The sequence below is a fragment of the Enoplosus armatus genome, chromosome 6 (assembly GCF_043641665.1).
Source record: "Enoplosus armatus isolate fEnoArm2 chromosome 6, fEnoArm2.hap1, whole genome shotgun sequence".
In the NCBI taxonomy this organism is placed as follows: Eukaryota; Metazoa; Chordata; class Actinopteri; order Centrarchiformes; family Enoplosidae; genus Enoplosus; species Enoplosus armatus.
In genome coordinates this window covers 24,010,350-24,035,673 of record NC_092185.1, presented here as the reverse complement: position 1 = coordinate 24,035,673, position 25,324 = coordinate 24,010,350, and the positions used below count along the sequence as shown (strand labels likewise).

The 25,324-nt window shown below is 44.7% G+C and overlaps 1 protein-coding gene across 1 annotated transcript in view; it reads left to right on the top strand.

The window, feature by feature from the left end:
• Positions 1–25,324, top strand: part of galnt18a (UDP-N-acetyl-alpha-D-galactosamine:polypeptide N-acetylgalactosaminyltransferase 18a) — a 127,027-nt gene that overhangs the window by 99,821 nt on the left and 1,882 nt on the right. The window contains exons 8-10 of the mRNA XM_070907360.1: positions 439–576; positions 6,791–6,886; positions 17,702–17,869. Of these exons, the coding sequence (XP_070763461.1) occupies positions 439–576; positions 6,791–6,886; positions 17,702–17,869 (402 nt within the window). The remainder of the gene's footprint in view (positions 1–438; positions 577–6,790; positions 6,887–17,701; positions 17,870–25,324) is intronic.

Genomic DNA, 25,324 nt, shown 5'->3' with positions numbered 1-25,324 from the left:
CCCCCCCCCCCCCCCCCCCGCCCCCACATCAGCTGAAACTCTGTGCCGTGTGTATACATATATGCATGTTCTGCCTCCCCATCTCTCTCTACTTTCATTTTATTTTCCGTTGTAGGCTGAAAACTCCTCTTTTCAAAAGATTTCCTCAGTTCAGCCTCTCCGCACCTCCACTCCTTTCTCCCTGTGATTGCGCTGTAAACATTTCCTGTTGTCTTCCCCCTCACTTATTATTTCAAGCTCTTCATTTCAGGGACACGGTTGTGCCGAAATGACCCTGAGGCCCCGAATTCTGCGCTTGTTATTTTTGATTTCTTGCGACATCGGCGATTAGGAAGTTGAAGCTTATTGTACTTGTTGCATTGCCCAAGGTTAGAGCGTACGCGAAACACCCGACAAAGTGTGAACTCAGACGTGTTTGTGTTTTCTTTCCTTCTCTAGAACTCAGGAATAGACATCGGGGACATTTCGGAGAGAAAAGCCCTGCGATCCAGACTCCAGTGCCGGCCGTTCAGCTGGTTCCTGTCCAACATCTACCCTGAGCTCCGGTCCTACAGCGACACGGTCGCTTACGGAGTGGTGAGTTCAACTTCTTCTTTCATCCTCGGGGTTCCCGGAACATTTCCAGTCCGCCACCTTGATTGGAGTAAATTCCTTTATCATTACGCTGTGAGATGCTGTTGTTAATTAAAGCACGCCGCTGTTCATGCGATACAGGAGCCCACAGGAACAAGTCGACAAAGTCTGGACGCCAGCCCGCAGTTTGAGACACTACACCATACACTTCCCCACGCAGTCCCCACTGGTTGCTACACATACGGAAACTCCTCAAAGCAGAGCATAAAGTATTCAGGAGCATTTGAATTCATTATGAAATAGGAACAAGACACCCCTTTAGCTTCATCAAAAATGAATAGGCCTTTGTTGTGGCAGCTTACCGGCAAGGAGTTTAAAAAAAAACAACAAAAAATGTGTGAACATATTCTCATTTGTCTCTTCTCTTGTCACATTTCAGCCAAAAGGCAACAATATTTTCAAAGACCCTTAATGGTGTGCTCCCCCAATTAAGACATTTAGATAAAGGAACCAAAGTCTCATATTGTTGGATGTTGTGATTACCCAGTTTTATATTCCTACCACAATTTTAACATTTTTCAACTCACTCTGGCTGATTTGTTTTTGTTTAGATTTCATTTGAACCTGCATTAGCAGGTTTCTTTGGCCACTCTTGGCGCAGTAGTACAAAATATTGCTTCTAAAATTGTCATGGGGATCCTGTTAGCAAGCGGCTAAATGCTCCATCGTGTTAGCAGCTGGCCACTAACTGTGTCTGCGTCCTGTTTGTTGCTGGACGCTGGGTTTGTCAGAGCTTTTCCCACCTGAAAACAGCTGCCAGCTCCAGCTGGGAGTGACGCTGATGAGAGCTGTGAGAGTCAACCAAAATAACAACGTTTCTGGCCGTAAAAAAAAAACACAAACGGTGAGCTAAAAGGCGCCGAATCACTCCACAGAGCCGAGGGGTGATCATTTTTTTCTGTGGCTTCGACCCCTTTCACATTACGTGTCGTCATTTGATCCATTGTTAGTGTGAAAAATATTGATTAGAGCAGCTTTAAGATATTTGAATGTTTGGTCATTTCCAGGATTGTCTGTGGTTGCCCACCAAAAACTGAACTGTATAGGAACCAACCAAAAATTGTTCATCTATAGTTGTTTCCTAAGGACTTAAATACCACCAAGGCAGCATAAACACTGCGTCAAGACCAAACATTTCCATTAAAAACACAAGTTTTACAATTACTGTCAAGCTGTCAAGCCTTAACCTTTCCATCAGCGCTGAGGCTAAATGCTATTTTGTACCTGCTTTGTAATATTTTCCACACTCACAGTAAATTTGGAAGTCATGCATGATCAGGTATTTTTTTTTGGGGGGGGTGTTAGGTATTATTTAAAGTGTGTTGTTACAGGGTTGTCCTTGGTTTCCCACCAAAATCAGAATCATATAGGAAGCCACCAAAAGTAATCTGGTTAAAGTCATGTCATAAGTACTGAATACACACAAATTAAACTAACGCCGTTGAACTTTTCCATTAACGCTGAGGCTAATATTTGATTTCAGGTTGGCCATACTCCTCTTCTTCTCTGTTTTGTAATACTGTCTTCACTCACAGGCACAGACTACACCCTAGCTTAATGTGGCAGTGAAAGTTATGGGCAATCGATTTCGATGTGTTATTAATTTAATTGTGTGGCCAGAACATTTCATAGAAACCAACAACCCCCCCCCCCCCCCCCAAAAAAAAAAACTCTCAGTCAAAGTCATGTGAAAAGCACTGATACAGTTCTGAAACAGCACAAACGCCTCCTCGTGACTAAACATTTCCATTAAACTTCACTTTTCCAAGTATTTCAAACCATAAAACGTTGAACTTTTCCATTAACGCTGAGTCTAATTGCACGCGCAACACGGGACGCACGCTCCCGTACCACAAGAGCTCACTTCAAATCACAGCAGAGAGGTATTGAAAGGGTGAACCTTTTTTCTTTTTTTCTTTTTTTTTTACGCCACTTAGTTTCTGCATGGCCATTCCTCTCTTCAGTTAACGGCTGTGGGAGGATTTTGCATAATTGAAAAATGACAGTAATCTGTTGAAAGCTGAGCAGAATAATCCCACCGCTCTGACTGCTCCTGCTGATAGGGGAAGAAAAATGAGCACGTCTTGGCTCGGAGTCCAAGCACTAATCATTTATCAATTTCATTTTTGATTGTGATTTTTTGACGGGGGCCTCCTTTAAACCTTTTAAACCTATAACGGGAGCGCAGATGTAGCTTGAGTCATCTGTCTCCTGCGAGCTTGAGTGCAGTCTGGAAAATTAGCACCACCTAGGACCCATACCCTTCAGGCTGAAAAGGTCTTTCAGCTTTATTGACTCTGCACGACTTCAAACCTGTCACTGAAGAAGGGGGAAAAAAAACAAGTTATGAATTGAGTTATGAAACAGGCCGATATGGTTCTGCTCAGATATTAGCAGCAGCGACTGAGACTCCGGCTCTGACAACAGCCCCTGTGCCACCTCTTGTGTTTGTTGTTCGATAAACACTTCAATCACAGCGCGGGCTGGAGTGACGGAGTTATTTGCTGACGCGACTGAGCACGTGCGGGGGCTCGGCTCGGCAGGTGAGCGCGCGGGATGAAAGCGTTGCCACGGTGACATCCGAGAGATGTGGATATGAAGTTTACATATTTGACAAAAACAAACTCTCTCGGGAGATGACGGTTGGAGGGAGTGCAACAAGTGTTCTGGTGTGATGCCATCGGAGGATGCTGTTTATTCCCTCATCCTTTATTTAGCATGAAACACAAAGCTGGAGCTCTGTAACGTTTTTCCCCCAACACAGAAGTCTCCTGGAAATGATGTTTTTGTAGCACCAAAGAGAGACTGCGGTGGCAATGTTGGTCGGCCGGCCGGCCCACCGCTTGGCTCCAGGCTGAAATATCTCGGCGACTACTCGATGGATTACCATGAAATTGTTGAGTCTCCAGAGGATGAATCCTAATGACTTTGTTGATCCCACAAAGATTCCTCGAGCGCCGTCATGCGGTTGCCTTTTTGAAATTTGGTCCATACATTTATGTTCCCCTCCGGGTGAATTGATATAACTTCGGCGATCCCCGGGCTTTTTGTTCTGCGCCGCCATCAGATCGAAATTTCGTCCAGTCCGGCAGTTTATGACCAAATACCTGCAAAACAGCCTCAGCTGTACGTAGTGCTAATTAGCAATTGTTAGCACGCTAGTATACCAAACAAAGACGGTGAACATGGTAAACAAAACAGCATACCTGTTAAACATCAACTTATTTCATTAGTTTGTATTCAGTACTTGCATGGTTACGTTTAGGCCCTCAAAACACTTAAAGAAATATCGCTGTTATGTTTTAAATGTTGAAAAAAGTCAAAATGGACTTGAAGCACGAGACACTACTAATTTACTTTATTGACGCGTAACCGAAACCAAAGTGCTTCTGTTGCCTGAACCCAACCACATGCACTACTCAGGAAGCAAAGCCCACCCAGACCACCAAGCTACAACTATCACCACCTGATTTCTACTATCCCTCAAAGCTTATTTGGCAAAAGAAATAAGTAGTTCCTTTAGCTGGAGGACCCCCCTGGTTCAAGCCTTTGTTTAGACCTCACCGTTGTACCCTTGAGAACGAGACACTAAACCCCTACCAGCTCCTGGGCTGCTTGTGTAGCTAAGCCCGACCTCTGTCCTCTCCGTGAAATGGGGCAGGGGGAAAGAGAACCGCCCCACCGGGGGATCAATAGAACATCCAATTATTGAACCGCTGTAACAAGTGCCACAACAGCGTGAGATGTTGTAGAATGGAAGGCTCAGCTCGGCCCTCAATAGCGGCTCAAGAACTGTGCGGACACCCCAACAGGACTTAAATGTGATGTGACTGCAAAGGAGCACGGGGAGGTGGTGGGATGCAGCAAGTGGACTGTGGTAGAGATGTAGTCAGTGACCTAAACAGCATGTGGGGCCACTTGGATGAGACCAACTATTCAGCAGATGGAGAGAGAAAAGGCTTTTGCTAGCTGTATGTAAAAGAGCTTCGCAGGAAATGAAAAAAGTCTAATTGCTAAAGTTTATGAGGAAAAGGAGACGTAGGCCCAGACCAAAGAGCTTGACTGGATAAGCAGGCATTTCTATTCAAATCACCACTTCTTAAAGGTCACTTGAATGGCAGACTTAAGATATGGCAGCCAGAGAATGTTTACAATGCCGTGGGAGTAAAGGTGTGGAACGTGAGTCTCAGAGAGCTGAACTTCTACCACAAGAGACCCTGAGCGTTTCAAAGGCAGCTGTGCTATGCAGCCGTCTGAACGCAAGTAACTGTAGCCACTGAAATAATCGATCGAGACGTTGTGGCTCCACTTTTGGGGAGCTGTGTCGTCTTCATATACAGTCTTTGGTTCAAATCAAACATTTGAAATATCTGGTAATAATTCAGCAGGATCAGGTAATGGCACTTTTAAAACGTTAAGGCTCAAGTCACTGACACACTGGAAATGTATTCTGGGCCCACTCTCACAGTTGCCCCAAACCAGAGCTGTCTTGGTGTGATTATGAATATCAGCCTGAGCCTGAACGTGGGCCTAGAAGGAATGCGCAGTGATTCACAAAAGTGGTTTCACTTCGTCATTTCTCCATAGCAGACTTCTTCCCAGACTTCTTCCCATTCACCTCGAGCGTCTGACCTTCTCTTCAAACCGCGTGGCACAACCTGCAGACGTTGATGGGAAAGACTCTGCCACAATGTTCCTAAATCAGATTCTTATTCTGCCTTCTCTGTCTGTTTTTTTCAAATCCATCATTTATCTGAGGGTGGAAAGGTTCCTGCAAGCTGAGTGTGTCCTTACTTCATGGTGCTGTCAGGCTTCATCATACGAGAAATGTTTCATCGCCACCCTCTCTTGTAAATGTCTGAAGGAGGACACACTGCGGTGTATTGATTGTCCTGTGTTAATTAACGCACATAGTACAATTAGCCTACAATTCTCTGTGGAAATGAAGCCAAATGAAAGGAGTAACCTGCGATGCGAAAAAGTACAGATGCTTTTCCTTTGTGAAATATTGCTCTGCAGCTGCCAACAAAAAAAAGAAAGAAAGGTGAAGGTTAGTGTAAAGTGTTTGTATGACTTTCTGCTGGCAGGCAATAATTAGCCTGTAGTGGTTCCATTTGTCTTCACTTTAGCCGCACAACCAGAGCCGTGTAATGCAGCACTCTGTCATAATGGAGTAATTAATAATGTAGAGACAGAGAGAGGAAGACCGACAGAGGGGAGAGAGAGGGAGAAAGAGAAAGACAGACTTGCTTGTCTTCTACATATATATACATATATATATATATATGTATATGTATAAGTATTGAAAAAGGTCAGATATGTATGTTATTTGCTTAAATTAATATTTGAGAGTGAGATGAGAAGAATGATGTCATTCAAGGTGTGTTTAGCCTAGCTTAGCAAAAAGACTTAAAGCGGGGAAACACTTGGCCTGGCTCTGTCCAAAGGAATAACCTACCAACACCTCTAAAGCTGACTTATTTCCCCTGACTACCCACGGCATTGTCGTTTCTAAGTTGTTGATGTATGGGTGAATCAAAGGTGCGGAGGAGATGCGGCTTCAAAGTTGGATGGTGGGTGGTGTTTATAGCGGCCAGCATGGCTGCTTACCCCGGCCTCCAGTGTTCACGCTAACACTTCCTGACGTCGACATCAGGCTTTCATCCTTTCAGCCTTTCATCTCACTCTCAGAGAGAAAGCTAATGAGTGTATTAAAACGGAAATGTTCCTCCAAAGACATCTAAATAAAGCGTAAATCTAGCTGCTATTAGTCCGTAGCATTTGGAAACCACGAAGGTTTTATTGAGGCCCTTCACATGAGACAAACAAACTGGGACTGAAGGTGAGCTGTTTTTTCTTCGTTCCCATGTTTTTAAGGGTGGATAGATTTTGTGATGAGAATCAAAGGCCGCCGAGCTCTGAAAGCCTGAAAAGTGCGGAGAGAGCACTTTGTTAAATAGTGCCGGAAATGTGATGACTAAATGTGTGTATTAAAGAGAGGCGTCCACCTCCTCTTCGTTTTTCCTTTGTGCTCTGCCACCATTACTCACATGTAAACCCTTTAAAACCCACCTACTTAGGGTTTTATCATACTTGGAGATGCGTCAGATCACTTCTTTTTTTTTCACCTGTTTTACCTTTCTCTCGTCTTTTCCAGTTGAAGAACAGTCTGAGAGACAATCTGTGTTTGGACCAGGGACCCGACACTGACAATGTTCCCATCATGTACCTCTGTCATGGTATGACACCGCAGGTCAGTGGGCTCTTATTCCATTCTATTCTGTTCTATTATTTCTGTTCAAATACATGAAACCCCCCCCCTCAAAAAAATGCTGATAACACAGAGAGATCTTACAGTGGGAGACGTTGTCAGCGGTTGACAATTGGACTCCCTCACAGTCTTTGTCATTTTAAATGAGGGATTTAGAGAGAGCAACCATTGCATACAGTTGCATTATAGTAGCAGAGGTGGGTGAGTAATATCTGGTTATTCTCTGCACAACAAAAAGGCTGTGTAAAAATGTTGTCCTAGTTTCAAACATCTATCCACCAAAATATTATGACATTATGAACGTCATTATTAAAGCTGCATGAATAGATTTATTTTTTTTTTTTCTTGGTGTCGTTTGTTTGTCTTCGTGGCCACTTGGGGGCAGCGGAAACAGCTGCGAACGCCACGCTGACATATTATCACCGTGTTAAGTTTTTACTTGTGGGAGTTGTGCATCCAGCGGACGCCAGAGCAACATTAGCATTCGTTTCGAGCTGAGTCGGACAGCATAGAAGTCTATGAGAAAATGACCCTACTTCTCACTTGATTTATTACCTCAGTGAACATTTTCCTAATGAGTTTATGGTCCCAGTGGATAGTTTCAAGTCCTCTTCAATAGAGCATGACATTCATTTTGTAAATTATGCGGGGTATGCTTTAGGGCAGGGCTACCTTCTGATTAACAAAGGTTGCACTAAAAGACACAAGTTTATTTTATTTTTTGTACATTTACAAGCTAACTTTGTATAAGCAGCTACTTCAAATGACGTAGCCACCAGGGGCCAGGTGCAGTCAGGTTGCCGGTATAATTAGCCGTGCATAGTGTCCTCGGGTTCTCAGATCCTCAGCTCCACCCTCGCGTCCAAAAAAACCAAGATGGTGACGGCCAAAATGCCAAACGGTAGTCCACAAACCAATGGGTGACGTCACGTTAGCTACGTCTACTTCTTTTACACAGTCCATGAGTCCACCTGATGAATGAGAGTCAAGTCAGACAGTACTCACGCTGCTGTTAGCTCTGTAGGTCTCTTGAGGGAAATATCTGCCTCTTTAGCCGTTAAATGCTGTTAAATGCCTCTGTGTTAACCAGCTAGTTGCTTGTTGCTTAGTAACTTACTCCGTCTGTTGCTTGGTCCTGGGCCGGTTTGGCACAGTTGGTTTATCAGAGCTTGATAAAAGCCGGCACGCTGCAAGAAAGCGATGCTGATAAGAGCAGAGTTGTGGGCCAGAAAAACCAAAACAGTGGGCTAAAAAAGGGGCTCAAATGCTATGCAGAGCTAAAAGGAACTGCAATCGTTGGTAATCATTTCCTGTGGGCTCACCATCACAAGCAACTACTTTCACATTCAGTCATTTGAACCATTTAGAATACTGTGAGGGAGTGCAGCTTTAAACATTTGCAAGTCAAGAGGAAAGTGCACTGCTTGTAGCTAGTGTTAATAAAGTTTTTGAGAAATTACAGCGTCTCTCCGCATATTATGTTGAGCTATGGGGTCCTGAAATTTACATAAATGGAAAAAGTCACATTTCCATAATGAGTACGCTGGATAATTACGGCAGAGATCTACGAGGAAATGCTAGCAAAGGGCTAATATATCACCGTGCTAGAAGACTGCTGCTTTGTCATGAGCTGTTTTGCCGGTAGAGTGAAACTTTTCTGCCTTCGCAGCTGAAATATCGGAAAAGTAATCCCCGAGCCACTGAGGCCGATCAACAACTCTATCAGCCCTCTGCCAGATTTAAGGCCATTCTGGTCTAAGGGGCCTATGAAGGCTGCACTTATTGCCCCTTAAATGGAGGCACTGAAAAACACTTTAAAAACCGAGGGAGTGTGACTGTGTATTTCCACCTTTCACGACTTTGAAATGCTCTGTAGCTTGACAAAATTAAAAATTCATATTTTACTGTCTGCATCATATCCCGGCTGCCATAAAGAGCCTTGCATAATCAGACCTAGACTGCACGGCGTAGCCAGCCCGGCATCTAGAAGAGAGCTTTCTGAGGACACTCCAAGCCTCGCCTCCATTGTCAGTAAAGTTAATAGCTTTGACCGGCGTCTTGACGTCGGGAAACATCCAACTTTCTATCTGGGTCGCACTCAGCAATACGGCATCAGCCGCTGAAACAGCTGTGTCTGCGTTTCTCTGTGTCTCTCTCTCTCTCTCTCTCTCTCTCTCTCTCTCTCTCGGAGACAGCATAATCAGCAGGTGCTGATAAAGAAGTTGAGTTGTATTAGTACATTTTTATCTCCCTCGCTGTCTTTATTTATTTATTTATTGATTTATCTCAACGCAACATATTGAGATGGGGAGGGTCTTGAGCTTATTCTGCTCACAATAGCAAGCTTAATTCTGAGTGGGCCAGTGTGGCTTCCAGTAAAATGGGCGCAAAGCTTGAGAGACACTTCTGTGGAGGCGCTTTCACACTGACGACGTGAACTTGGCAGACGGGACAGAAAGGTCGCAGGTTGAGTGTAGTCAGCCTATGGCAGGGCAGACTGCCCTCCCGCCCCAGACCAGCACTGCCCCAAAGTGAGGCCCGTGGGTCGGCTTCCTCCCCACCCTCTGGCATGCAGAATGATGCGGTATTATTATATATATATATATATTATATAGCTACTTGTGAGGCAGAGCAAATGAGCAGATCCTTTGTTGGCTCATATTTGTGGAGGAATTTCGGCTCACCAAGGAGAAATATGACTTCTAGCAAGCCATAATTTATCCTCTGCACTGTAACATGTCTCCAGATAACGGGGGTGTTTTGGGGGCTTTACTAGAATAAGTCAAGATAGCAGCAGAATATCATTACACAGTGCGGGATCAGCGAGGGGAACTAATCACGTTATAGACTGGAGATATTTGGGCTTTTAGAATCAGGGGTGCATATACCTACATTACGCTGCACATAAAGGGAAATGGAAGTTATTATCTATCCTGTACCTGCTGCAGTAATCAAAGAGGGATTAGAGAATGTTAGTATATAATGGATAAATCCATAATCTTTGCTGTTAATGGATATTCCCACACATATTTATGCATAAACGACCTCTCCTTGCATTAGCCTAATGCAATTTCAGGCCTCAGTGACCGGCCCTGCTCAAACTGACACTTGGTAAAACAATACTAAACCTCTTTCCAGTGCTTATTGGTCTTGAGATCATCGGTGAACGGCAAGGAGACGCCATGTTTTGAGGGTTCTGAGGCATCTGCAATAAGCAGCCTGAGGATGCGGAGCGAATCGCAGCAGGGGCCGCTTTATAGCCCACATCAAAGACTCAAATATCACTCTGGTCTTCCATCATGCCTTTATCACTTTTCATTCTTCATTCTTTATTCATGTGGTGTATCTTTTGTGATGTTATCCCCCACCCCCCGTCCTCCTTATTCCCCACTCGAATCCATTTATTCTGATTGGTCCAATCCTTTAGATTACCTCCGAGTCCTCTTCTTCCTGAACAGAATCACTCGACGGGATGGGTGGACCGCGGCTTTGAATACCTGATGAACTGTTGAATTCCAGCCATGCATAACGTTCCTCGATTTCCTTTTCAGCCGAGGGAGGGGAGCCTGGAAGTATGTGCAGTGGAGAGACATCAAAGTGGGGATTTCATTGGCAAGCGTTCGGTTAAGCGCTTTCTTTCCATAATGCAGTAAATGACCACAGCTTATCGACCCCCCGCCACGTTCACGTCACGTCAGCTTTCCTGTGAACAGAAGCCGCCCACTGCAGGTGCTGGTGGTGATTATAAGCTTGGGACGAACCTGGAGAGTCTTTGAAAGTCACCGAACAACCGCTCAGCTACGGCCGGAGTCCTGGCGGCAGACCACCCAGCGGAAAACCCCCGGGGGACGGGACAATTGTCGCGTGTTGCTGCCCCGGAAAACAAACAAACAAACACTGGGCGGCAACCAGCAGCTCGCGTCGTTCACACGCGGTGACATTTGCGCTGAAAAGGCCAAGAAAAGCTGCCAGTGTTGTGTAGAGGCGCTCATTCTCTCGTCTCAGTTCAGTTTGTCCTCCGTTCCGGTTGTCCGCATTCTTCTTCTTCTGCTCCTTTTGTTTGTTTACCGGTGCTGTGTCGAAGGCAGCGTCCCCGGTGATACGCGTGTCCCCCTTACCTGAATCTGAACCCCCGACAGGCCGTCTTCTGAGATGCTAGACCTGACCCCAACCAAATCCCTGACCTAAGATTAAAATCTACACCACTGGTAGCAGGACTGCTGCAAACCCCTTGGGTCAAGTGTAAACCTAGCTTTAGTCCAATGTAGAGCTAGTTTAAGAAAAGCCATCGCTGAGCTTTAAGCCCTTTTAAGCTAACCTATGGTCGCAAACAAGATGTAGAGAGGCAAACATCCCAAGTGTATCCCTAAAAAAGCATTTTCATTGCTTTCCAGCAAGTTGCCTTCTTTCTAAATGCTGAGGATGTCCGCAGACGGCCATCACGCCTTCTGGACCGATGTGTTTCTCGCGTCCTCGAGCGTTTCGAAACAGGAAACCAGGAAACGAATGTGGCTGTGGCTGTGGCGGCTAATTTCAGGCCAACGCGGTATTTCTTCGACGAAATAGTGAGAAATTGCCGTGGAAATTAAGCAGGTGATAGAAATCTGATCTGGGCCTCAATATTGGTGTAGCCTCGCTAAGAAGATTGGTTTGTGGCTGGATCAATAAAGTCTGAAAGTTAGACCTCTGAGGCTATTTACCAGGGCAGCAATCGTGAGTGTGTGTGTGTGTGTGTGTGATCCTCGTATTTCTGTCTTTGCGGGGACCTATTTGACTCTTGCAGAGTGAAGACCCTCTCACCAGCCCTCACTTCTTTATGAGGCTATTTTAGGACTTGAGTTTTACGGCTAAGGCATGTCACGCTGATGCGTATAGTAATATAAATGTGGTGTGTGTGTGTGTGTGTGTGTGTGGGTAGGCGTGTGGGCGTCCAGGATACTGAACTTGTAAGTAAGTTTAGGCCGAAATGAACAAGCTGCAGGAAATGCTGTCGCAGAGTTTGATGTTTGCAAAGTAAACAGCCAGGCCTTGATTAAGAGGAACCAAGTAGCAGAACAAATTTAATGAAACACAACCCTGCCACTTGGGAAAGAGAAAAGGCTTTTATCCAACAGTGACTTTGCTCACTTTGGAGAGACTCAAGAGGACATTGATTTATCATTTTGGGGGAAGTTGGAAGTGTATTCATGATTTAAAGTAGTTATTTCGCCACCACCAGTCGCTTTGATACAAATAAACAAACCAATTGCCAGACTTTAAAAAACTTTTGACAAATAGTGTGTGTGTGTGTGTGTGTGTGTGTTTGTCAGCGGAACCCAATTACTCGGACTTTTCAAAAACTTTCACCTTTGTCAGAGTTGTGCCTTCGAGTCTGTTCATCAGCAGGAAAGACAGAAACGTTCTCAACCCCCATCTCATTTCAGGTTGCTAAATTCCCGACAAGCTTTCACTTTCACTGGAAAAAAACAAAAATAAATAAATAGCGCAAATGCAAAGAGGCGCCACAAGCAGCAGGATATAGAAGAGCCCGCCGGTTAATTTTTCGGATCATTAAAGGGCTGTGGTTGTGAAATGGAGATATTGAAACGGTTGTCGTTGCACTGAAGTAATCCATTTTCAAAATGACGGTGTCTGTAAGCCTATTAAAACTGGGGGCCAATCTGATCAGTGTACGATAGCGTAATGAGCTCCCTCTCTCTCTCTTTGTGTGTGTGTGTGTGAGCTGCATGGTAGTAGGAAGGGAAGTTTTTTTTGTAGACAGTTCGTTATCTGTGTCTATAAATAACAGCTTTTCAGGAGATAACCTCATTGTCTGCTCTCTCTCTTAAACTCTCCTCCTCTTCCTCTTTCTGCTCCACTCGTCTGGATGAACCTCTTCATTATGTACTGAGACAACTTTGCAGCTGTTTTGTGCTGCGTGTGTGTGTGTGTGTGTGTGTGTGTGTGTGTGTGCTTGTGTTGTCTTCTCGCCACCAGAGCAGATGGTTGAGTGAAACACCAGTGATTGGTCCGTCTAACTACATCCAAAGCTGTCAACAAAAACAAGCTCACCAGGACAGGAAAGTCGTTTTCATACTGAAAACTGGAGACGTTGTTGACGTTCCGACCCATGAGTACTCAGTAGTCGTTACTACATTATTACATGTGTACTCGGTAGTCCTTACTGCATTATTACATGTGTACTCAGTAGTCCTTACTACATTATTACATGAGTACTCCTTACTACATTATTACATGAGTACTCGGTAGTCCTTACTACATTATTACATGTGTACTCCTTACTACATTATTACATGAGTACTCTTTAGTCCTTACTACATTATTACATGAGTACTCAGTAGTCATTACTACATTATTACATGTGTACTCGGTAGTCCTTACTACATTATTACATGAGTACATTATTACTCAACTACTGTACAGTATTACATGTGTACTTGGTAGTCCTTACTACATTATTACATGAGTACTCAGTAGTCATTACTACATTATTACATGTGTACTCAGTAGTCCTTACTACATTATTACATGAGTACTCAGTAGTCATTTCTACATTATTACATGAGTACTCAGTAGTCATTACTACATTATTACATGAGTACATTATTACATGAGTACTCAGCAGTCATTACTACATTATTATATGAGTACTCAATACCAAAACATTGGTTAAGGTTAAGTGATCCGTGACTTAAAATGATTGTGGGCCAGGGGCGTAAAGTACTAACCCCCTACTTCCGACGCCCTTGCTTGGACCACACCCATCTTCCAACTCGGCCTTCATTTTGATCTCTACTAGCAAATATGTTCTGTATGTTCTCAATTTGATTCTCACAATTGTTTCTCTTGTTATGAATCTCCTCAGATGAGTTAAAAATACAACTGAGGGCACCCATAAATAATGTAATTGGTTAAATAGTTGAAATGCAGTGTGAAAAGAAATACAAAGTTTTATACTTTTCCTTTAACCTCCGGTCAGTTGTTCAAAGAAGAGAAAAGCTTTTTGTTTTTCCATTTAATTTTTCAACCTCGTCGTCCTTCGGAGTATAAAGCTTTCTTTTTCTTTTCACGCTCCATTTTAACTATTTAACCAACTGTATTATTTATTGATGTATTCAATTATATTTTTGAGTCGTTTGATAACACCTTTGGTACAACGACTACATGGAGATCAAGATAATAGAACAGTATTTACTTAGAGATCGCAAAAAACAGTTATTTAAAGGATATCAAGATATTTGTTTGCTTCCGCAGTTTCGGTTAGTTTGTCCGTAATTTTAAAACAGCTACAGGCCAGGTGGATATGAAATGTGGTGGAAATTCAAAGTCCCCAAAAGGTTGATTCCTAATGTTTTTTTTACCACAAGTCCTCCAAATTAAACAACAGCAAAATGCATCGTTGGTCTTTTTTTCTGATCTTACAGCGCTATGTTAGGGCTGTAAGGTTAGGGACCTGTCTTGGTTAAAAGAAACCAACGTTGACTGTCGGTGGGAAATGCGACCCGAAGTCCAGTGTTTTGTTGACCCATCCATCCACCTCAATCCTCCACCCTATGCAGACTTCTTCGCTCTATACCACTGCCACACTACTCCCTTCGTTACTCCTGTTGGACAGGACCCATAATCACTACGGCTTTGTCACTTTAACCTAAGCGTATGACGTTTCGGTGCCCTTATAGGACTCGTTGAAGGCTTTATGAATAGTAAACTATGGTCCTCTGCTAGAAGACCCCTTTTCAACATGGAATAAGCCGTAGAGTATATGCGGGGTGCTGTGCAGTACGGTGACAGTACACAACTTTTTTTGTTTTTATATCTAAAACATGTCCTATAGCACTCGAAGGGACGGATTTGATCACCAACTTTTTTTTGTCTGACCTCAAAAAGATTCAGCTCCGACCGAAATGCCACCCACTGAAGGTAGACATTACACACGGGGGAAAAACAGCCGAGCTCACGGGCTTACTCCTGCCTGTGCTTGTTAATGTGTACATCTGTCAGGAGAGATTGCTATCTGTCTAACGCAGCGCTGCGCTAATCCTTCTATTAGAGGTTTTAAGAAGCCGTGACAGGAGAGGAGATAGCATTAAGCCCTCCGCTGGCAGCTGAGCATCAATCTATTGACAAATTCAAGTTTAATCGCTCTTATTAGCGCACATGCACATACACAGAGAAGCCGGTCCTCGCTCGGAAGCACTTCGCACATACTCAGCCCACCCATGCGCATCAATCTGTGCTGTTGTCTGCTTTTTAAACAGCGGCTTAAAAGCTCTGCGGCAGGTTCACAGTATGATAATGCCCCCCCTCCCGCCCCCCACCCAGGCGTGTCCTGTTCTCCAGCAAGACCGTGGTCATCCTCATCAATGACCTCCTCAGGAAACACGCGCGCTCACAAAGTCTGCCGGTTTGTTTGGAGCGCGGCTGTTTCCGTGCCTACTCAACTCTTTTCCGCCCGCTGTGGATTTCGCTTCGACCCTGATCCTTCTCATTTGCGTGACTCTTTGTCTCATCTTCTGCTGTTCTGTCAGACTCCTTAAACTACTAATTTCTGTAAACGACATAAAGGTGTGTTTGATTTGCCTCGGTAGACATTTTGCAGGCTTCAGAACGGGGCCAACATTTGCATTCGTAGTCCTTGTGTTTTGTTTTTTGCAGGTATGCAAAGTTCCCTGAGCTAATATTTAGCCAGGATCCACTTTTCCATCCCTGACCTCTCTTCTCCCTCCTTCATCACTTGCCACTGAATATTTCCCCCTCCTTTTTTTTTTCTTCTCTTCCTCTCTGTTTTCCTTCCTAATTAGATCAGTTACAGGCGGCCTGTTTATTTCTCGCAACATTAAAGTGAGAATGTTGTTTGGAGACCTGGCAAAATTTGCAGGTGAGGTAAAAAAAGAAAAAAAAATACACTTAACATTCAAAAATTAGCCTACTTACAGTGCTCCCTGCTGCTAATGACAAAACTGTCTGGGAATATAGGCTGCAGCTTGGCATTTGCAAAGGTGCAGTATTATAAGATGCAGAAGTATTCTGTATATTCTGCACTTTAAAGGGAGACTATGTAACATTTAGAAAAAAATATATAACACGCTTTTCGTCTTCCAAATGAAAACTCACAACAATAAAACACACCATTGCTCAACTCAACACACTGAGGGGTTTAGCAGCTATAGCCTCACTTGGTCTGGTATGACCACTAGCTAATGTTTATGTAGCTTTTATGTAGCTAATGTTGAGCCTGGCATTGCGAGACCAATTCGCAAATGGGAATTAGTCTGGAACTTCTCTGTACGTTTTTTTATTTCCAAGGGACGTTATCAACGGGCGCCGACCGAAATGCCGCCGGAAGGCAATTGGACAGACCTACAACCAATCAGAGCAACGAAACGTGTGATGTAGCGCTGCTCCGGCAGAAAAATGTAAACAGACTACGGCGCGCAGAGATGAGCTGTGATGGTGTAGAGAAAATAGAAAAAACGTACCGTCCAATTTGTTTAATACTGACGCCACAGTGGATTCAACAGGATGCTCCACATCAGCAGCAGCCATCTTGATTGTTTACCCGCCCCGTATTAGATAAACGGTTGTCTGAATGGGAGGGGGAACCGACATGGTTCCCAGGCTAGCTAAAGTTAGGTAATGTTAGCAAACTCTGGATAGACATCATGGCAACATTCAGCAACATTTACGTCATCTCACCTGTTTGTATGCCGACAACACAACTTTGTACGTCTCTGGTTCTTCTCAAATCCCAGCTCTTACTCTGATCCTTCCCCAATTTCACTTCATGGACTTGTAGACATGCGCCGAGTCACACAAACACACAATTCTAGAGTTTCCCTATAGAATGAAACACTGGCATCTATAACGTTAATCTTGTAACTTCAGCACATGATCCCATAGCTACTTAACTATAGATATATCCCATATGTACACACTAACCTCAGCAGAACTCATTTCAGGCTCTGTGCACCTTTTAAACGGGATGGAAAAGTACAAATAGCTCTCAGGCTGGATTCAGTCTGTCCTCCTGGAGATTTTACAGCTTCATTATCCAACGTGCTTTATGATTCCTGTAATCGTTTTTATTAATTCTCTTTGCTGCTTTGTGGTTAGTGGGCTGACTTTATACGCAGGTTGTTAGTTTCTCAGACTATAAATGTTTGTTTTGTTCTTAGGTCTCTCTTAAAATATGATTGTGATTACCTGAATATATATATATATGTATACATGGTATACATGTGCTATAGATAACTACAAAATAACTATAAAATGGAATAAAAATACAAAGTTTCAAATGACAAGGAATGAAAACCTGTACAAACAGGTGCGCCTTTATGTCGCAAATTTTACTAATCACAGGCATAGAAATATAAAATGTGAATTGAAAATGAAAAATCGTCCAACTGCAAGTCAAAAATGGGACAAAGCAGACCGGGGTCTATATGAAGTTTGAGGTATATAATAACAGTGATTCTAAGCTGCAAACATACAGTGCAGTATATGTAGGACCCAGAAATCAGTTCTCCTTTAGATTGTTTGTTGTTGCTGAAATCATTTGCATACAAATACGACTTCAGGAGATAAAAATTGCAGCTGCTCTGTAAAGAAATTCTCACCAAATGGCACCTTGATTGCATGAATTGTTCAATGCACATGAAGGGCGATGGCACGAGCAGACTGGCCGCCACCACATCCTGATGCTAACGAGAGAGGAGCCTTACTTTCAGCTACTTCGGGGCTCTCGAGGGCCCTCACCAAACACGTCCTCCCTTCTTAGTCCCTGTTTGTGTTCCCCAGCAGAACGTCTACTACACCAGCTCCCAGCAGCTTCACCTGGGAGTGCTGAGTCCGACGATCGACGACGACGACAACAAGTGTCTGGTGGACGTGAACAGCAGGCCCAGGCTGCTGGAGTGCAGCTACGCGGCCACCAAACACATGAAGCTCACCTGGACGTTCGCTCAGGTGAGGCGCGCTCGAACGCGGGAGACACACAGCCAGACTCTGCGGGCATGTTTTGTGTTTTACGTCAGTCAGACGCACCTTTGATCTCATCGGTTTGCTAATTGGTATTCGGTATGCAGCGGCTACTTCCTGCTGTGTCTTGTCTGCTGGACCAAACCTCCTTTGGTTTTAGAGCTTTTTTTTTTTTTCATTGCCATTGAGTGGGATTCGTGCCTCTTCGCCTCTTCCGGTTTTGTTAGAGCACGGATAACTGCTGTTTTATGTGATAGGCGTTTTAAAAGCACATCTACTTCGGTTGGATAATGAGCTTTCACACATCCACACTTTCTGACTTTTAACAACCCTCTGTCTTATTTTTTAATCTTCACACTTTTAATGTTGTCTTAAAATGTGACAGATAAGTAGAGGGAGCCGGATAATTAGTATAAAGAAGACGCAACTGTATTCATGCCCTAGGCGTCTCTGCTCTGTGTGTGTGTGTGTGTGTGTGTGTGTGTGTGCGCATTTGTACGCTTCTGTGTCTGTGTGTGTGTGTGTGTGTGTGTGTGCGCATTTGTACGCTTCTGTGTCTGTGTGTGTGTGTGTGTGTACTGTTTTTGTCCCAGACATCAGGCTGAATAAGAGGCTTACTTAACTATCATTCAGATCCTTCCTCTCTCTCTTCCCCATCGTCCAGTGCCCTCAGAGAGCAATACCTCACCATCCTCCAGCTCCCCACTTCCCCTCAGTATCTGCAGCCACTGGGCACGCTGGCAGGGGAATCTGCCTCTAATTAGCATCGGCCAGAATCAGAAAACTCACTTCTAAGTTATGTCAGAAGTCAGAGAGATGAAACCCATTAGGCGCGTCCCCATGGGGTTTTGGAAAAGAGAAGCCCATTTTCTTCGCAAAAAGTTCGGCGAAGAAGCCAAATAAGGCCCGAGATTGAACTGCCCAGCTTTTCCAACAGAGCAGATGAAATGTTGGATGTATGAAAGATTCAGAAGGGAGGGAGAAGTGGTGAAATGAAATAATAGCATTTGATCACATTTCTCAGGTCAAACTTGTTCCCCCGTCAGTGAAAAAGGATTAAAAGCTAAAAGTTATCGAGTGGATACCAAATGGAAGCGTAGGGTTCAACCCTGGCTCGTCCTCTGCTGTTGTTTCTTCTCTTTTTCTACCCATCACTAGCGATGCTTCAGTCAAATCACCACTGACCCACCAAATCAATACCTGCACCAACACCACCCTTACCAAAAGCAGGGTGGATATTAGCCAGAATTGATCGCCTCCTTAATTCCTGCCACTGTAAAATTGCAACAATTCACCTTTCTTAAGCATTTAGAACAATTTGCGCGTCTAAAAAGCGGGTTTGTATAGAAACGTCTCCGCTTATAGTTTAAAAGTAATGTGTAGTTACAATCTGATGAGTCCCGTTAACTTTTCATGGAGCGAAATGTACAGATTTCACACTGAGAGGAAACAAAGCCCTGGTATCAGATCTGTACCCGCTCTCAGCCAGAACTCTTGAGACGTGAGGTGTCAAAGAACAAGTGGGATCAGAGCGTCGCCTATTGATGTGAAAGGTTCAATTGTAAATACACCTCAGTGAAAACAAATCTTTCTGCAAAAGCCACAGTAAGGATGCGTCAGTTGCTTATTTTTGCCACTCAGGGACAGCAGAACAAGCTCAAAACAGTGAGCTAAAATAGACTAACAAGCTACAAGAGGTCAGAGTAAAGCCGGTCTCAGGCTACAGGAGTTTTTTAATCCTAACCGATTTTGAAATCGGGGTCGCACCACACACATGCGGAGGATCGTCGCAGATGTTCTTCTCTCTGATCTCAAACATGCACACACGACAAGACTTGGAGATAACGGCGCGTCACAAACTACGGGAAATTAATAAAAGCAAAAGCAGAAGGCCGAACGAGTCTGGATGAGACGCGGTCAACAACGGGTGGTCTGTCCTCCAGTGAGACCTGGAGGGGAGGACAACAGCGAGCTAACGTTGGCCTCAAGGGCCAGAATATTTCCTCTTGCTTGGCGACACCAGCAGCTGGTTTTAACTCCTAAATATCAAACATGTTTAGATAATCTGGGCCGGGTAACATCGGCGCCAACCAGGGTCCCAGACTGGGATTTCGAATTGGGGATTAAGGACTCCTGTAATCTGAGCCCAGCTTTAGGTGATAATTCTCCGTGGGTTTGTCACTAGTCGCATTGTGATAACCTTACGTGATTGTTAATATAAAGAATTCTAATTAGTGCCGCTTCAGCTTCACTTTGACGTACACAGTACATGCACTCTGTTTTGCTTCCTGTAGCCGTTCAGAGGGAAGTCCTGAGTCTTCCGTCTACCAGTGCTGGTACATTAAGTGGAATATTGTTCAACCAAGCACATAATCAGACGCTTGCACTGTTATCACGACTGATGGCTCAGGCACATCCACTCATTTATGCTGGCAGATGTGTAGACGCATCATATGCAATGTAACTTATGCAAATCAGGATGCTAGCAGCCACCAACGGCGGTCAGGCCAAACGGCGCACACCACGCGCTCCACTACGTGGGTGTTAGCGTTAGCGTAGTTATTTCCATGCTAACCGCCTTCCCTGTTGTCGTTAATCCCCGTTAACAGGGTGGACGCCAGTGCAGATTAGCCTTTGCAGTGGCCGGGTTATGTTTTTAAGTTTAATTATGAGGACGGGTTCAAAACTAATTCAATGCGGGCGGAAATACAGAGGGGGGAGGCCGGAAGAAGAGCCCGCGCAGGTGGAGACGGACGAAGAAGAAAGCGCCAGAGGCACGCGGGCAGGAAAGAAGACTGAAAGCATGAAAGGAGAAGACGAACAGACGGGAGCGTAAAGAGACGGGACGAGTCTGAGAGGAGCAGTGCTGGGAAAGAAGCGAAGCGAACCAGAGAAGGAGAGTCGGAGGGAGGCGGCGTTTCATGTGAAGCTGGCAGTCAGTATTTGTGAATTATTGATAAGTAGATCTTTTACAATATTGAACTGAGCTTGACCCTCAGGGAACAGCCATCAATAGAGAGAAAGAGTGGGAGAGGAAAAAAATCTGCCGGCCATTAGTGGGTTTTCACCGTTTTATTTCGTTGGCCTGCTTGTGTTTGTCCCTCGGTGGACGCCACTTGCGGCGAGGTAGCCCAATAAAAAGTTCCATCTCGCGAAAGTTGAGACATCAAGGGGAACAGCAGCTCTCGGTATTGATCCCAGGCAATACTGTCCACCTCCTAAACTGAGAAGCACTGAAAGCAACTGTCTCGGTTCTTCGATGCAGCCTGCATGCTTTACGCGCCCCTCCGCTGTTGTGCGTCACTGTCCTCTCACTCACTTATATAGATAATCCCCCTTTCGTAGCACAGGATGGATGCTCGTCAAACCGCACCACATCTCGGTGTGGCTTCGCTGATGCTGGATCATGTTCAATTCATTATAATCAGTAATTCATAACCGCTCCCAGACGAGCAGATACTTTCCAAGAGATAGCGAGCACTGCAAATACCAGCTCGTGTTTTCTTTACACTCGGCACACACAGCTGTGGCTTGAGTCAACAGCGCCTTGGAAACCTCTAATTGGGAGGCTGCGTCTGGCTTTACTATCAAATTGAGGTTATTGGCATATTTGTCAGCGGCAAATACTGCTCTCCGCTTGCGTAGTGTTATATGAAAGAGACCTTTTTCGGGGGTTGAAATATTTAGAAGGTGCATAACTGTTTTGCCATCAGGTTTGTCAAATCTTTGACGTCCGATATCTTAAAACTGCGTCCTCGGAAAGAATAAGCCTCGTAAATTCCAACCGCAGGATTTCTTTTTTTCGGCAATTATTTTTGATCGCCACCGATCGCCACTGCGCAGACTGTGGCGGCGACCGTATCCTTTATATACGTTGTGTTTATGCCTTCAGTGTAGACGAGCCATGACATCGGTTAGCCTCACTATAGGTATCACATGCAAGTGTAACACTTACCGACTGTTGCGTAAAGGTCTAAATATATGAATGTGAATATAATTGCATAGATTATTTTATGTTTTCAACAATACGCATGTTGTGCTTTTGCTGCTCAAAACAGGCTCGCATGAGTTGAAAGGTCGGTCAGTAAAAATAAACGTACCGATGGAAGAACTTTGTTTGGAGCCCAACTCAGGGGCTGTGTTCTGCTTTGTAGGTTTGCTATCATCTGTAGATGGACAGCTACTGTAGGAATTATAGATATAGACTCCGTGCTCGGTGCTCCAGTCTTCTACTCGCCACATCCTCTGAGGTGAGTCACTCGGTGATTGAGCACCTGGCTGACGGATTGCCTGACTTGGCTGACTTGGCCGTCTGATGGCTTTCTGGCTGACTGGCTGTCTGACCGACTGATTAACTAGTGTTCCCGCCTTAATAGCGGGGAATCAATAGTGTGGGTCCAACTCTGCACTCTGCAGAATGACAGACGGGCTCACGGCTGAATTGAGGACAAGGCGCTGGACAAATGCCAAATATTTGTCTGTCTGTGTGTGTGTGTATGTGTGTGCTTGTATATGCTCTTACTCGGCTTCTGTACACTTAGCCTGAGCTGTGCTCCTCGGGGAAGCCAAGAGGTAGAGCACAGACTTTTAAGTACACTTGTTGGAAGTCACTCAGGGGGTCACACACTTCGAGAGAGCCAATTGACTCGTTTTCAGCGGAGGAGGTAAGAGAGACCATTGTGATTACTTTAATGGATCTTAAGTTCTTCTGCCGCGCCGTATACAGTGAGAGCCATCAGCAGAGTCCACGATGACGAGTCCCTTCTGCTATAATGTCCCATTAGCAGCCCACTGCAGCAGGCAGTGTCAAACCCAGTGCCGCAGAGCTCGTGGAGGGTCAGTGTGTTTTGTGCAGTGCAGTAAAATGAGGACACGAAGGCAGTGGCCTTTAGTTGTTCTTTAAACCTGCATTAATGCCACTTGGGGTTCGCGGTCAGCGCTACGTGGACCAATTATCACCACAATGATAATTATGCGCAATTAAATGTACTTTTAGTGTAGTATTTTAGTAGTAGTTTGTAGTAGTAGTAGTAGTAGCATTGACAGGTTAGCTAGCTTGTCAGTGTTAACTTTGGCTAACTGGATTTCTGTGTAGCTAACGTCAGCGGTTGGTCTTCGGTGTCGAGTCCTTGGATGATGACAGCATTTTCACAGCTTTCACTGCGCTGTGATGCTTCGATTAGCAAAATAATGGCCACATTTTCACCGGAGGCCACGATAACGAAGTGGCAACTGTAAAATTAGCTGTGGCCTCACTCGAAACCAGAGCTGTGTGACTCCTCAAGTGCTGTAATGTGTGCGTGTTCGTGTGTCGTTCTTTATTTTAAAATGTGTCTTGAAGTTGGAATCCTGCTAACGATCCCCGTTCCTACTGAATGTCATGCGTGATCTGATTGCGCCTTGTTCTTTCTGTGACTTTTAACGCAACGTTTTTCGATGCAGTCCCAAACGTCATTCCATGAATTCCATCACTCCCCAAGCCTGCCAACTGCGCATGTCTGCCATTCGGTTTTTGGAACTTTTTTTCACTGATAACAGCTGCCTGCGGCTGAAAACGCAGCCGTAAGAGTAAATCAAACCAGTAACGTCGCGGGCCGTTAAAGAAAAAAAAACTCAAAACAATGCGTTGAAAGAAACTGAAAGGCTGAGGCGAACTGCGGAGTCGGATAATAATTCTCTGTATGTCACCGCGAGCGATCCCTCCCGCGTCATACATAGTCATTTGGTCCACCGTTATAATGAAAACATTTAGAAGAGCAGCTTTAATGCGTCTCGTTATGCAGATGTTAGTTACATAAGCAGACCTGCGTGCAAGGTGCCTTTACAATGAAACACTGATCTGTATTCAGGCCAGGGTTTCCCGCAACACAAACGGACCTCCTCCACTGAATGAATAACCGCCGCCTCCACTGTCATATCAAATGAATACACCTTCACACAGCAAATTTAATGAATGAGGGCTGTGACTTAGTAACTAAATTGATAACCTCCAATGATTTTGAAATCATGGTGGTAATTTGTGACTAAAGCCCCCCCCCCGCTAACAAAAAAACTGAAATTGTTTGTAGACTTTGTAGTGGGGGTTCTATCTGTCCAATCAAGATGGACCAATAATTATTTTCCCGGGAGGCAAATGATGAAACAAATGAACAGTGTGTATGCACTCCAACCAAACCGGACCTGCGTCAATTGATTTGTTTTGGCTACCTGGGGGGGGGGGGCAGTGCAACAAGCTGTACACACAACACTGATAAAATATTAGCAGTGCACAGCACAGGTGGGTTTATCAGAGCTTTCTGACAGAAAGCGGCTGCTAGGAGACGACCCTGATGAGAGCTGTGAGGCTCAACCAAAACAGCGAGGCCACGCAGCTGAGTTGAAAGATGGAGTTTCCAAGTGCTTTCTGTGAGACAGTCGCTGTCCGAAAATATCCGCAGCAAAAATCATTTGTCTGATTGTGTTTTCGAAACCCCGTTGGCTAATGTGTCTCATACGATCGACTTTGCTCTTTTCTTGTCGGAGAGGTTCCCCCATCCTTCTCTAAAAGGGATCACTCACTGGCTGATTGGATTTTCAGAGGCATCATATTCCACCTGCCTCACATGAAAGCGCTCCGTATAAACACTTGGACTTTGTGAAAGGGGTCCGACCGGCCGCTCATTCGAAGTCAAACAGGTTTGAACTCAGCTCCTAACCAGTATTTTACTGATTAGCCCGGGATCAGTGTAAAAGGATCTAACTGTAAATCCCAGTCTCGGATAGATTCTCTCTCCTCTCTGAGTGTGTGCAAGATAACGTGTGTGTGTGTGTGTGTGTGTGTGTGTGTGTGTGTGTGTGTGTGCGTGTGTGTGTGTGAGCGTGGACACTTTGTTCTATCGAGTGATCGCGCCCACACAATGCCGGCCCGGCCGATATGTGGGCAAGCCGCTCTGTGCAGAATCGATACGCTCTGAGCTGAAAGCCTCAAGGAGAGCGTGACCATGTTACTGTTACCGCTGGGTTTTTTTTGTTTGTTTGTTTGTTTGTTTGTGTTTTGTATTGTGTTTGTAGTGTTGTCAACCGTTCTCATGGAGAATGTAGAGTTAGCAGCGAGAGTCAGCGTGTTTGGAAACACTAAAAACACTGTGGTACTCTCAGGCCTCTGCTGATGATCATTCCTCTGTGTGTGTGTGTGTGTGTGTGTGTGTGTGTGTTATTGTGGTTAGATGTAAAGCATATTGATTTTAAAGCAAAGCAGCCTTCCTAAAGCGCGCAGCGAGTTTGACACAAATGGGTTTAGTCTCCTCTCTCCCGGAGCTCGGGCTCATTAAAACACATTACTGTTCTTGCCATGTAACTAAGGTCCTACTTGCACTTGGATTCCGGCCTATTGTTCAAGAAACCAGGATGTACGCGCACTCACACACACACACACACACACACACACACACACACACACACAAT